The sequence below is a fragment of the Asparagus officinalis genome, chromosome 8 (genome assembly GCF_001876935.1).
Source record: "Asparagus officinalis chromosome 8, Aspof.V1, whole genome shotgun sequence".
Taxonomy (NCBI): Eukaryota; Viridiplantae; Streptophyta; class Magnoliopsida; order Asparagales; family Asparagaceae; genus Asparagus; species Asparagus officinalis.
This window is the reverse complement of record NC_033801.1, coordinates 97550752-97564153: the sequence shown is the minus strand read 5'-3', so window position 1 is coordinate 97564153 and position 13402 is coordinate 97550752. Positions and strand designations below refer to the sequence as shown.

Genomic DNA, 13402 nt, shown 5'->3' with positions numbered 1-13402 from the left:
CTCATAAAACACATCTACTATTAATGTTTAAGATGCATATGTTGCTATTGTCAGAGAAAAGTTATTCCTAGGTATTCTACCCCGATACTAATGACCATATAAAATTTGGAGATGTACTACAAAAATTGTGCACAAGACTCCAATTTTGACAACTTAATAGAGAGACGTGTGGAAAAAATAACAAACAACCTAATTTACTCTTTTTTTTATACGTTTCCAAAATCTTTGTGACTCAAACCACAAGTAACAAATGCTATAATAATTAACAATATGTTTTGTTATACATAAATTTGTGATGGATTGTTATACATAAAAGATAAATATCAATATATTTTGTTATACATAATCGTGCAGTTGCGGTTGATGGAAAATATTAAACATTTTAATTCAAATTGACAATAACATTGAAGTCACGTGTAACTTATTTTCTCATGAATAAAGGAGAAAACGTTGATTAAGGTATGTGACGATATGTTGTTCGAACTAATTATAAACTTCTTATTGATAAATATGTAATGTGTCATGCGAGTAAAAACCGGATGGCGAGCATTAGTAAAAGATTAAATAAACCATTGAGCAAAAAATTAAGATTTATTTAGCGAAAGCGGCAAGCGCGCGAAGTGCTAAGTGCGTCTAAAATATCGCGTCAAAATCGCGCAATATTCGCGCCACCGCACGCGGGTTTGAGAGTCTAATCTTTGGCCCATTTATCAAAAGTTACAACAGTAAGTACGCTTTTAAACCACTAAAACTCTTGATAAATAATCAATGTGGGACTATTTTTTAAACTAATACGACCATTAGTTGCTTAATATCCCACCCGTGGCTCAGCCTTTATTACTATATAATAACCTATAACGTGCTTTTTCGATATTTTCCACCTCCCCACCCGCCCCCTCGAATATTTTCGCTTTCCCCCCAAAAGTTTCGTCCTCCCCAAAATCGCCAACAAATCCACCGCCGCTTGGTCCTCCTCCTTGCTCGTTGCCCCGAGATCGACCTCCTCCCACACTCCTTCTCGTCCGTTGCCAGGATTCCATTAGGGTATGAGCGATTAGGGCGAACTCAGCATTCCTCCTTCCTCTTCGACGCCCGCCGGCTGCTCCTCTTTTTTCGACGAAGACCAGAATCCCCTCAACAATGGCTGCCCCTCGGCCTCCATCAGTCTCAATGCTAAGGGTCAGGTATGATCTTTGAAATTTTATTTTTCCTATTCGCTTGGTGATTTCGACTCAAATTTTGCAATTTTGAATTCAGAGATTTGATGTTTTATTTGTATTACATTGAAGAGAGAAGCTATGGTTGTATCCCTTCCACCAGTCCATTAAGAAAATAATTGTTTTTTTAAAAATATTCCTGGTGCACATCTTCAAATTGGTAATTTTGTTTTTTGTTCAATTTCTATTGGTTCATTACAACTTGGGATCTTTGCTTAAATTTCTATCATTTTTTTAAATATTACAACTTGGTAATTTTATCAACATGGACCTGCAGAGAAATCACAGGTTGACCTGCATGCTTGTAAGTTGTGCAATATTTCCTTCAAATTTGGTTTCATGGTGTTTTAATTAAGTTAACAAACTGCTGTTAGCGATTAATCAGATTATACGGTGGGAAAGCAGATTATGAGGAATTAAGCATTTTAGATTTTTTAAATTATATATAAAATTAATCATAAAAATATAATAATCCATGCAAAGTATGAAAACATTCCAAAACAAATACTAACGATATTACCCTTAATTATTCATATCCAAGTCGTCATACAAATAAAAGTATAACTAATAAAATTCAATAAACTAAATATGTTCCTTTGTTTTTTCAGTGTATTTTTAATACATGTTAAATTTTGCACAGTCTTTTGCATATTTCCAGATTCTCAAGGGGCTACATATAATTCTTTAGGTGTATTTCGAGAACTATAACTCCTTGTGTGTGACATTGGCGCTGGCTATAGCTTCTCTCATAATAGTTGGTGAAACTATCCGAGGAGGTTTTAGGTGTATTTGAAGTACTATAAATTCCTTGTTGAGCAAGTCCTTAGCTCCTTTTCGTCATCTTACTTCAAATGGTGTTTTTGGTAATTTCAAAAATTTTATGGGTTTTTATAAGGTTTTTAAACATCATATTTTCAATGGCATATTTATAATTTTTAGGGTGTTTTCTTTATTTTTTAATTTTTTACAAGGTTACTAATAGTGGATAGCGTCGCATAGTGGCGACGTACCGCTAAGGCTATTTGCGCTTATACTGCAGTATATCGATAAATAGCACATAGTCAAATAGCAGTCAAATTTAAATATTCTAAAAATAAGAAAAATTACACAAAAATCTATAAATACCGGACAAATGCATATTTGATGATTTATAGAGACCCTAAGCACGAAGTAGGTTTGCAAGTGTAAAAAATTGCATAATATTAACAAAGTACTATAAAGAATAAAAACGCGTACATGTTTATCAAAAAGACTGTTATTTGTCCCATTCCTTCAACTTTTAAGTCCCTTATACAAAAATTCTCAACAATAAAAAGGCATTGATTAGTTGCACAATCATTATATTAACTATTACAAACTTGACAAAAAAGTTAAATCTTCAAGCATAGATAAATGAGCAAAGTCAGAAGGTGAGGCCGGGGTTGGTCGTGCTACCGGAGAAAGTGAGACCGTGAGAATGTGAGTTTGGAGGTGGTGGTGCTGCTTCCGCAATTATCCCCGCTATAGCGTTGATGTTGGGAGCTCTTTACAACACTCTATGTTTAGGCTGTCATTTGTTATTTTTGAAAATTTCACAGTTATTTGTAAATTTAAGTAAAAAAACCACAAATTTGTTAACTTTATTAAAGTACCGCATTGGGCAAGCAAACATAGTATAAGGGGGGAAATAGGGAGTTTGAAACTAAAGGGGCAAGTTGGGAGTTCAGCAATATTTAAAGGAGTTAATCATTTTGTATTTTAAATAATGATTGGTTTTCTATGTAGGTGACAAAATTGTAAAGCTTTCTGTACCAAAGTTAGGTAGCATATACACTTTTAAACTTGCTGAACATGTCAACTAGGGGCAAAGGTTAGTGCGGCAAAGGGAAACAAACTAGGAGCAGATGTACTAAATTAGAGTGTATGACATCTATTGGAATCTTTGAATGCATTCTGGAGATAACAATGCGAATGTTTGTACTAAATTGGACCCTACTCCTTAGAACCACTAGGACTAGCAATTATTGATAATTGAGGGTGACAGGATATATATGTGATTCATTCTTTTGAATTCTATGCTAGATTTTAATTTCAATTTCGGAACAAATATTAAACTTTGCCCTAGTACTTTCTGGAACAAATATAGTTCTGGATTTTAGTATTAAAATTTTAGTACAAATTAAACCCTAACTTAGTGACTTTTAGAGTTCGGATTTGGGAATTTGCTATTTATAGTTCTTTCTGCACATAAAAATGAACTGCTAAAGCTGAGGCTGTGAGTTTCTAAGAGTTGCAGTTCAGAGGTTGTTGCTAATGAATTGCAAGGGTGCTAGTACCAGTAGCGGATACTGTATAGATTGCTGAACCAGAACGCTATCCCTCCACAACCCCCAAAAACTAACCACTACTATTCCATAGACTACAAAAATACCCTTCTCCCGTTAGACATAGAAAATGGTAGTTATGAGAAAGATGGTGAAATATTGGACAAATTTTAGACGGATTCTTCATTGTCACTGGCCCAAAATGGCAGGCAAGATCTTGTTCATAAAGTTGTTTTTGGCTGCTCTTTTATGTTCATCTTTATCACATGAATCTCTCACATCTATTTAAAAATAAAATCAAGCACAATGATTTTGTTTGGCTTTCCATCTTATTGATTGTACATAATCGTTGTTGATGTATAAGGTGTTGAGATGGAAGTATTATGTATATAAGACATATCAACATGTGCATACTTGTTATACAAAATTGATTATGCTTTCTCATAACTACTTAGTGTCTACGTTTCACAGATACGGGTGCGGGTACAAACACTGTTGGCACGAGACGCAAAAAAATTGTAAGAGGTGACTTACTCGCCGCACTTGTTGGGTTCTCTTCTCATTTACTCAACATAACTGCTTTAGTAATTTTGAACTCTTCATTCACCATGCCTCCAATGCTATTTGTTGCTCCTCCCTTTGTATTCTTCATTCGTTTAAATATTAAACACAATTTTCAAATATCATTTTAAAAACACAATTGGTAGGTATTTCTAGCCACCCCTCAGTGCTTCCAAGAAGCCACTTTTACTGTTTTACATGTAGTTTCTCCACTCAACCATCACCCCTCTAAAGCATTTCATCACTCAGTTTAGCTAGGCCACATTGCAAGCGACCTTGCCAAAACCTTTACTACTTTTAGTCTAGTGGAAAGTTTCGTACTTTTTGATAATTCATCTACCTATATATATCCCACCAAACACCTCTTAAACCGACCACAAGTTATTTATTTGCTCCCTAGCTGAGGAAGATTATGTATTGGTACTAATTCTAAGATCTACACGTCATTCTTAAACTTATGTCAACTCATCATTTAATGCGACATACTTCATTCTTTTTAGTCTCTTATGATGACAAGTAAAATCACTTGAACTCATTTAGTTGACACCTCATCTCTAAACCTCTTATATATCTACATAAATAGGTGATAGCGTTTTCTTACCAACTGATCTACTAAGGTCAATATATTATTTTCTTGGTAAAGGGCACGTTGGAACATATCCATTTGATAAGTTAACACTGTATGCAACTATAATATCATGTTTGAATATTGCTATTTGACCACTCATGTGAATTTTCCTTGCAAGTTGCAACTAAGCTCGATTTCATTTGTTAACTTATCATCATCATCATCATCATCATGTCATTATTGGTGATAGCGTTTTCTTACCAACTGATCTACTAAGGTCGGTATATTATTTTCTTGGTAAAGGAAACGTGGGAACATATCCATTTGATAAGTTAACACTGTATGCAACTATAATATCATGTTTGAATATTGCTATTTGACCACTCATGTGAATTTTCCTTGCAAGTTGCAACTAAGCTCGATTTCATTTGTTAACTTATCATCATCATCATCATCATCATGTCATTATTGTCATCATCATCATCCTAATTATATTCAAGTAATATGGTAGACTAATATATTTTGTACTACTTCGTAATTCTTACATTGTTATACCAGTTTGCATCGTAAGTTGACGTACCATATTATATTTGTATTTTGTATCCTTAAGAGACATAGCATACTATAAGTAAATAAGCACAATATCCCTAGCTTCCCTATAGTAATTCTTAAAATAAAAGTCAACTCTCACACGTTTGTACGTAATCCAAAACGTTATCGTTTTTTCTTACATTTCATTGATAGCGATAGTGCACTGGATGTGCAATCTTATCAACCAAAGTGACATTGTATGGTTGTGGGTGAGGTTCAGCTTTTACGTTCATCCTCTATTCTACAGCTGAATTGGCAATTATGTTCACATAGCTACCTCATCAATCATGAACTTGTAAAACTTAATTTTCATTTTTGATGTAGTTGTGAAAAATATTTGTCCTACACCACTCTTCATCATCCCCATGTGAGGCTAGCAATGACATAACAATATGGTAACCATGATCAGTAGGGGCATCCGACATATGTCTGTTGGGTCGATCCTGTCGGATGATCGATTAGGTATGGCGGGTCAATAAGGAGTTGATTGGGTAACGAGTTTTACTTGACACACCGCTAATATAATCAATTGGCATTACAAAATTTTAGTCTATGGCAATGGTTTACCCGCAACGGTTTTAATCGTTACCTTTAGGGTCCAGGAGAGCGGTTTTATAACTGTTTTAAACGTTACTCTTGTCTTTGTTCAGTGGTTCAAAATAACCACGCCAATAGACTGAGTATTACATCTTGGACGTAAGCTAGGCCTTTAGTTTAGATAGTGCCCCAATTCTAACCCACTCATCACGTTCGAAATGCTGTGTTAGGTATGTCTTCTTTTCTAATTTTTAGTTAGTGGTAATCTAAGATCAATATTTTAAAATACTTTAGCACCGTGCAATTGATCAAACATGTCATCATTTGAGGCAATGGGCAATGGCTATTTATTCTTTGCTGTGATTTTATTTAGCTTTCTATAGTCAATGCATAACCTCATGCTACCTCCTTCTTCTTTACATAGGAGCCTTAAATATAGTAGCATGAGGTTATGCATTGACTATAGAAAGCTAAATATAGGAGCCTTAAATATAGGAGCAGTTTCAGGAACTAACTCAATAGTAAATTCAATTTTTAATCTAGTGGTAATCCAAACAACTCTTTAGGGAAACCTCAAGATACTCGAGAACAATCGGAATGCCATCAAGTTTTACTTCTTGTTTCTTGGTATCAATGACAAGCTAAATATCCTTGATATCCTTTTCTAAGAAGTTTACTAGCTTGGATTACTGATATGATGTGAGCGGAAAAGATGTCCTATAACGTTGGCAATTAAATCTGACAAGCTAAATAAGAAAACATTGTTAGTAAACATAGAATAGCATATAAAGAATAAAGCAAGTAAAATATAAGATATAACATAAAGAATGAAGATCACAACTCACAAGATTCATATTAAACATAAGCAAATCAAAACAAACAAACAAAATTTTAAAGCTACAAATAGTTTATAATTGTTTAACATTCAAGAGGAAATCCATAATAACATAAAAGCTAAGATAACTAGAAAGTCTAGAATCAATCTTCATTGTTATCAAAAGTAAGATCATCATCCTCATCCGAATCCGTGAATAACGCATCCAACTCTTCTTCCTCATCATATTCCATCGGCTCCTTTCCTTTCGATAAAGATGATCCTGACTTCTTCTTTCTTTTATACATTTGCAACTATCCACTCTTTCTCTTCATTGGATTATCTCCCAAACTATCTCCAACTTGTCTAAAAGTCAAACACTCACCCGGGAATACTTCAACATCGCTTGAAATTCCCCTCCTCATCCGACAACTATTAAGAGACCTTATCCTCATCATCGTTGGCAGTTAAAGGATCTCTATTTATAACGGCATGTTTGTTCTTCAAGTTTGCATTGAACTTGAAAAATACTAACTCATGAAGTTTTTTATGAGTTAGCCTATTCCTCTTCTTCGTATGAATCTACAAAATATAATCATGAATTAGCATAAAAAACTAGTCATCAAATACTACAATACATGCCTACAATTTCTAGTTGCAAGCCGATGAGCTATTTGTCAAGCCCAATATCTCAAATGTACTACAATTTCTTTCACAAGCCGATGAGCTATTTGTCAAGCCCAATATCTTCATTGACATCTTCCTCAACTCGAGAGTATCGTTTCCATAAAGCCTCCACCAAGTAACTAGTCAAATCATAATTGAAAAAATTAGTAACTTAATTTAATTCAAAAAAGAGGTCAATGAATTAATTTAAATGAGAACATAAATTTACCAGACAATCACCCTTAGTAGCTCCTCGCCTCGCAAATTGATCCCCTGACCCTAGGGCCTAGGCGTTCTTGATAATTAGGTATTCGATCTCCCTAAATGTCCATGTAAGCCGGGTAATAAAAAAAGGATTCAAAAAGTAGCCCGCTTTATGTAGCGTTCCACTAAGATTCTTCTTAAATCTTGGCTCATCATTTTCAATATGCGATTGTACTTCTTCTCATCATCTCCAATGATCACTTTCAACTCCTCCATAGGCACCAACATGTCCCCATATATAAATTCCATCGAACCGATTTTATCACCATCCACTCTTCGAAGAACCTTCACTAGAGGAGTGAATACTTTGAGGGCAAAGTCTTTCATCTTTTGCTCTTAAATGAACTGACAAAAGTACTTATCATAAAATTTCATGAGTTATTCCCACGTCAGTTTCTGCACATTCTTTCCCAAGCTACGTTCTTTAGTAACCCACCAATTCATAGCTTTAGTTTCCATCATGAAAATAGCATAAGTAACTTTCTCTTGATCAGTACAATTACATACTCTAAATATCTTCTCCAATTTCTTTATCCTTGCTTCTGCCCTACTAGGATCTGCTGCACCAAGGATGGTGGGTTCATGGACTTGAATTTCTCAAAATCACACCCACTAGTTTTTACATTACGATTAGCTCCAAGTGCCTTACCGCTAAATCCTCTATGATTCTATTTTACCTTTCCATCAACTCAATTTGCCTCTTGTCTAATTCAATTTTGTCTACCCATTGGCTCATTTTGCATATCCGCTTCTGGACTGAGAGGTGGATCGGTCTGGTTCTTGCTTTAGTTTCTTTCTTGCGCACTCAACCATCCCCTGGTCAAGCTCTGGACGAATCAACTTCTTCAGTTTGCTCATCACCACCTGGAACATTCAATCCCTTGTTCAATTGCTAGAATTTCATGGTTCAATCTTACACTAGCATTTCAACTATCATTAATTTTGGGAGGTTCAACAATTGAAACATTAGCCTTAGGTACGGCTCCTGTAGCACTTGCAACACTTCTTCTATGACAAATGATAGGTGTTGGAGTAGGTGTAGCATTCTTATTTGTGCCAATACTCTTCTTATCACGTGCCATCATTCAAAATTCCTCTTAGAATCCTCGAAGTAATATAAAGTTGCATAATTACTATGATGCTACATACTAACCAAACATTATGAATGCAATAAAATCATATCATAGTATGAGATCAATGCATAGCTCCTACATCTTGGAATCTATCCTGTTATCACGTGCCATCATATCTAACTTACATCATGGATTACACATTTTTTTTGATCAAAACATATGTACATCATCAATAGTACACTATGTATCATTCTACAATGCTCTAGTACAAGATAAAATTTGTACTCGAACACATTACAGAACTACTTCTGGGAGGGACTCTTTATTACCAAAACCTTGTCTGGGGGATTGATTGTAGCTAACCGATCCAGTTCACGTCTTAAATCCTGGTGGAAATCATTTCCTCAAGTCACACTCATCTGAAATATTTATATTAGGTGTGAGCTTTCCACACGCTATTCATTAAATTATGTAAACAAAACCATGCATATCATAAAACATAAAACTTCATTTCAAATGATATATTTGTAAACTTTGTGAAAGCAAGGAAATTAAGATTAATTAACGTCACACCCTATCTTGACAACTAAACTGTCTACAACGACGATCTTAAACGAAATATTATCTGTCACAGCGCTTTGCCTTTGACGCCTTAACCAAATTGTCTATAATGGTATTTGGTTCGGAGTGCCTATAGTGGCGATTTGCCCATCAGACCACCCTTCTCCCTTGAAAGGCATGTGACTTGCTGTACACCTTTGGCCAACAAACAATGCAACATAATATCATAACATGATACAAATGTCATTAAACTAAACCTCTAATCATGTAAAGCAATCCATGACAAAATTAGTGTCTGATATGATGATATAGACAATAATTCATGCCATATGACCACAATTATAAAATAACCTAAAGAATAGCATTAATATGAATTTCATGCTTGTATGACCATGAAAGATGAAATTCTAAAAAAGAAACCGAGTATAACATAAATTAAAGAATATATCCTTATTTATCGGTCTTTTCACTGTTTCAAAAGTCTTCCGCCTAACTAGTGCCTAGAGCCTAGGCGGTACCTAGGCTGCCCACCTAGATTTTGTAAGTGTTTAGGGGAGCATTGTTTGCTTACGTGGACTGTACCCTTTAGGTCTTGACCGTGATTTTCTGTGTTGCAGCCTCCACGTCCTCCAACCTCCTTCAAACTCGTTTAACCTCCAAATATGAGCACCTCTACTACCTCCTTCGACATTCAGCAAATCTTCCTCGACTACCACTTAAATAAAAAAAGAAATCCGCCTAGACACTAGTCCATCATCTAAGCTTTTTATAACATTAACATAAACTATCAATTATTGTAATTAAAAAAAACAAAATCTCCTAGCTCCAAGCGACAGGTCCAATGCCTAGGTCTCCTAGCACTTCCTATAATATTGTTTATTGTTTTGACTATTCAGCATTTAAATATGCATGGTTTATTGTGGATCTAGGATTGTTATCTTTTTTTTACAAATTTATATGAATTTAATATATATTATTATCAATTATTATAATTAAATAATTTAAAAATAGCCAAACGCCTAGGCACTACTTAGGCATACGCCTAGACGTCTAGGTGTTAGGCGCTAGCTCAAACGCCCAGTCCGCCTAGCGCCTTCCGTAACATTGGGTCCTTTGCAAATTTCAAATCCTCGTGTAGTCATTCAAATATAAGTCGGGAACATGGTACGCTATAGCGAACCACAACCCAGGTTCAATCATCTCATTCGCGTGGAACACGACTCGATCCACCAAGTCTAGTGACCCAATTTAGAGTTCAAACCAGCTAAAATTCTGAAGGTTCATTTACCATTAGTTATATCAACTAGCATCTAAGATCCGAACCTAAAACATACGACATTCTGTAGCGTAGCTTATAAGCATGCCCCCCATACGCGATTCCTAATGAGTGGCATACCACTTTCCCGTACCCGTCTCGTGAACCGAAACGAATCAGGTTCCATGCAACTATGATCCTTCAATAGTCACCTATAATTCTGATGAGGACAAGAATGTCATTTCTTTATTTGTAGTTGAACTTTAATTATTTCAGTTTTTTTTAGTAGTTAATTTGAATTTCGAATTTCGAATTTTGGTTTAGATTTGAAAGTTAATAATTGGTTAGAGTGATTTGTGGGATTGTAATTGCTCTATAAAAGAGCTCTGTAATCAAAATTTTGAATTGATGAATTGAATGAAATGAAAATTTGCATAGCTTAATTTGGTGTGAAACCAAAGGGTGTGAAACCCTAAACGTTTTCTTTTTTTCTGTTCATTGTTTTCTCCCAGCCGCCACTTTCTTCTTTCCCTTCCACGAGAAAATACCCAGCCCTTCGTTGTCTCTCCACATCAATTCACAAATCCCGATTCTGTTCATCTTTCTTCAACCTTAGACCCCACTTCCTCTCTTCCCTGCCACAGACCACCACCATCAATCACCGCCCTTGCCCTTCCCACCTTCGAGCAGCAGCCACATCCTTCCCCCTCCTCCAAAGCCGCCAAGCCCACTGCTACTTCCCTGTTCTCCCGCAGTTCGAACAGCCTCCATGTCCACTGTTTTCTCTTCTTCCACCTCAAACAGCCACCGGATGAGTTTGTTTCAGAGTTCAAATCACTCCTCTAAATAAGATTGAAGATTTTGGGGTTCACTGCAAATAGTATTATTCACTTGATATAACTTATTTCAAGTCTTCCCTTGATTCCCATTTCTTGGACCTGCTTTGGAATAAATAATGGGTAAACACATTGTCTTCATCCCCTCTCCTAGGGAATAGATGCTATGTTGCAGGGCAGATTTCTGATTGATTAAAAATAAAAAAATAAAAAAACTGAAGCAGTACGAGATATGGGGTCGCTAGCTTGTCCTTTTGCAAGTCGTAAGATGGAAGCATAGCTTTGCTTTGGCATTTCTCCTAGAGGTTCTGCAGGTGCCGGTGGATCTCGCACCAGAATAGTTGTGTTTGGAAAAGAAGCAATTGACTCTTCTGCAGGAATTTCATCTAGTCCCAGCTTCAGAAATTTGCTGAGGCTCAGCTATGTGATATCAATGTCAGACAAGATCGTCACCTTCGTCCCGTCGTCTTTGTTGACGTCCAGCGACGCCACCACGCCTGCATCGCAGGTCACTCCTCTTGAGTTTCTCCGTTCCTTAGCTTGTACCAATCCGGGCTTAATCTTGAAAGGCCCAACTGTTGAAGAAGCCCTAGATGCAGAACCGGGCTCAGTTGGAGTTGATTTAATTTTGGGTCTGATTTGTTTCCATCAAACCAAACCGGATTCAGTTGGATATAATTTTCAGTTTAGACCCAACCTATAGTGGCAACGGATCCGTGGTGCTTCATATTTGATTCAAATCCGACGATGGTATCATTTCTTTCAACTCAGTACTTTTCTGTTAATCTCATTGTTATTAGTTAATTGCATGAGTAGTTCATCTCTACATTCTTATCATATATTCACTGCTTAATTTATATCCGTGAGTTGAGAGTACTGAGCATGTGATTGTTGAAAAATTGATATTGATCTTAGAACTTGCGAAATGATAATTAATATTGCGATTAAAATATTCGAGATTGAAACTGTTCATGATTATCATATCAAATCTTATTAAAATCCATTTGTCGCATTAACTGTTTTATTTAATTTCCTACCGAATATTATGAATTTTGGCGAAACGTTGTATTATTCGAATTAAATCGCTGATTCTGATAGACCCCCCCTCCCCCGTTTCGCATCATTTTGGTATCAGAGCACCTGGTTCTAGGGCAGGAAACTTTTTTTTTAGTTGAATCTTTTATTTGATAAAAAAAAACGCATTCATCTCATTTAGCTGTTTGTGCACACCATTCATCTCATCTAATTGTTAGTGCATGTCCACTCGCACAGATCTACCCTGATTAGGAGAGTCTAGTGAATCATCTAGTGAGTCCAGCCTGTCAGGTAACACAGATCCCGAACTCCTTGAGAAATTCGCTGAATTAGCAGCACCAATTGATGAAACCCACGAAAGATTAGTGAGGTTAAAAAAATGTGGATTACAACTCCGCCACGAGGTCAAGGCTATGATTACCCACTGCAAGGTCATGGATACATAGTTCATCGACCCCCACCTCAACCCATGCCTGATCCACCAACCTTTGATGGTAGGCTCGACCCAGAAACTTTCTTTGACTGGCTGAAGAGCATGGATCTCTACTTCGATTGGTACGCCCTGACAGAATCCCAAAAAGTTAAGTTTGCCACAATGAAGCTCACCGGACCCGCTTGCCAATATTGGTCCAACTTCGAAATGATAAGGCATATTAGAGGTGAGTTACCAATTTTTACTTGGCGAGAAATGGTCGACGAACTGAAACGAAAATATCTCCCGCCATCGTTTATTTATAGATTGCTAGATAAGTGGCATTGTCTTACTCAGGGAACCAAATTTGCAAAAGAGTATGTTGCTCAATTTGATGAATTATTTACTCGATGCAGCACCATTGAACCAGAGGCACCGATAAAAGTCTTATCAAAATTTAGAGATGGATTAAGAAGCGACCTCCAAACCGAACTCTTTGCTAGAGGAGTAAACACCCTTGAGAGAGCTTACGCCTTAGTTCAAGAGTTAGATGAAGCCAAATTACACCAATCTCATAGGGCTCAGAATTTTCAAACTCATTCCTCCCAGTTTTCCTGTGCCAATACCTCTAGTCAGTCTCTGAGTCGATCTAACCCTAGTTCTTCCCAATCTAGAGTTGATCCCAAAGGCCAGAAGTCAGAGAGATCTC

The 13402-nt window shown here is 36.3% G+C and overlaps 1 protein-coding gene across 1 annotated transcript; it reads left to right on the top strand.

Annotated features, from left to right (window-relative positions):
• Window positions 898–12058, top strand: LOC109821580. Its single transcript, XM_020387757.1, has 4 exons — window positions 898–1184; window positions 3992–4045; window positions 11550–11754; window positions 12047–12058. Exons 1-4 carry the CDS (start codon window positions 1141–1143, stop codon window positions 12056–12058), a joined length of 315 nt encoding a protein of 104 aa, XP_020243346.1. The 5' UTR covers window positions 898–1140.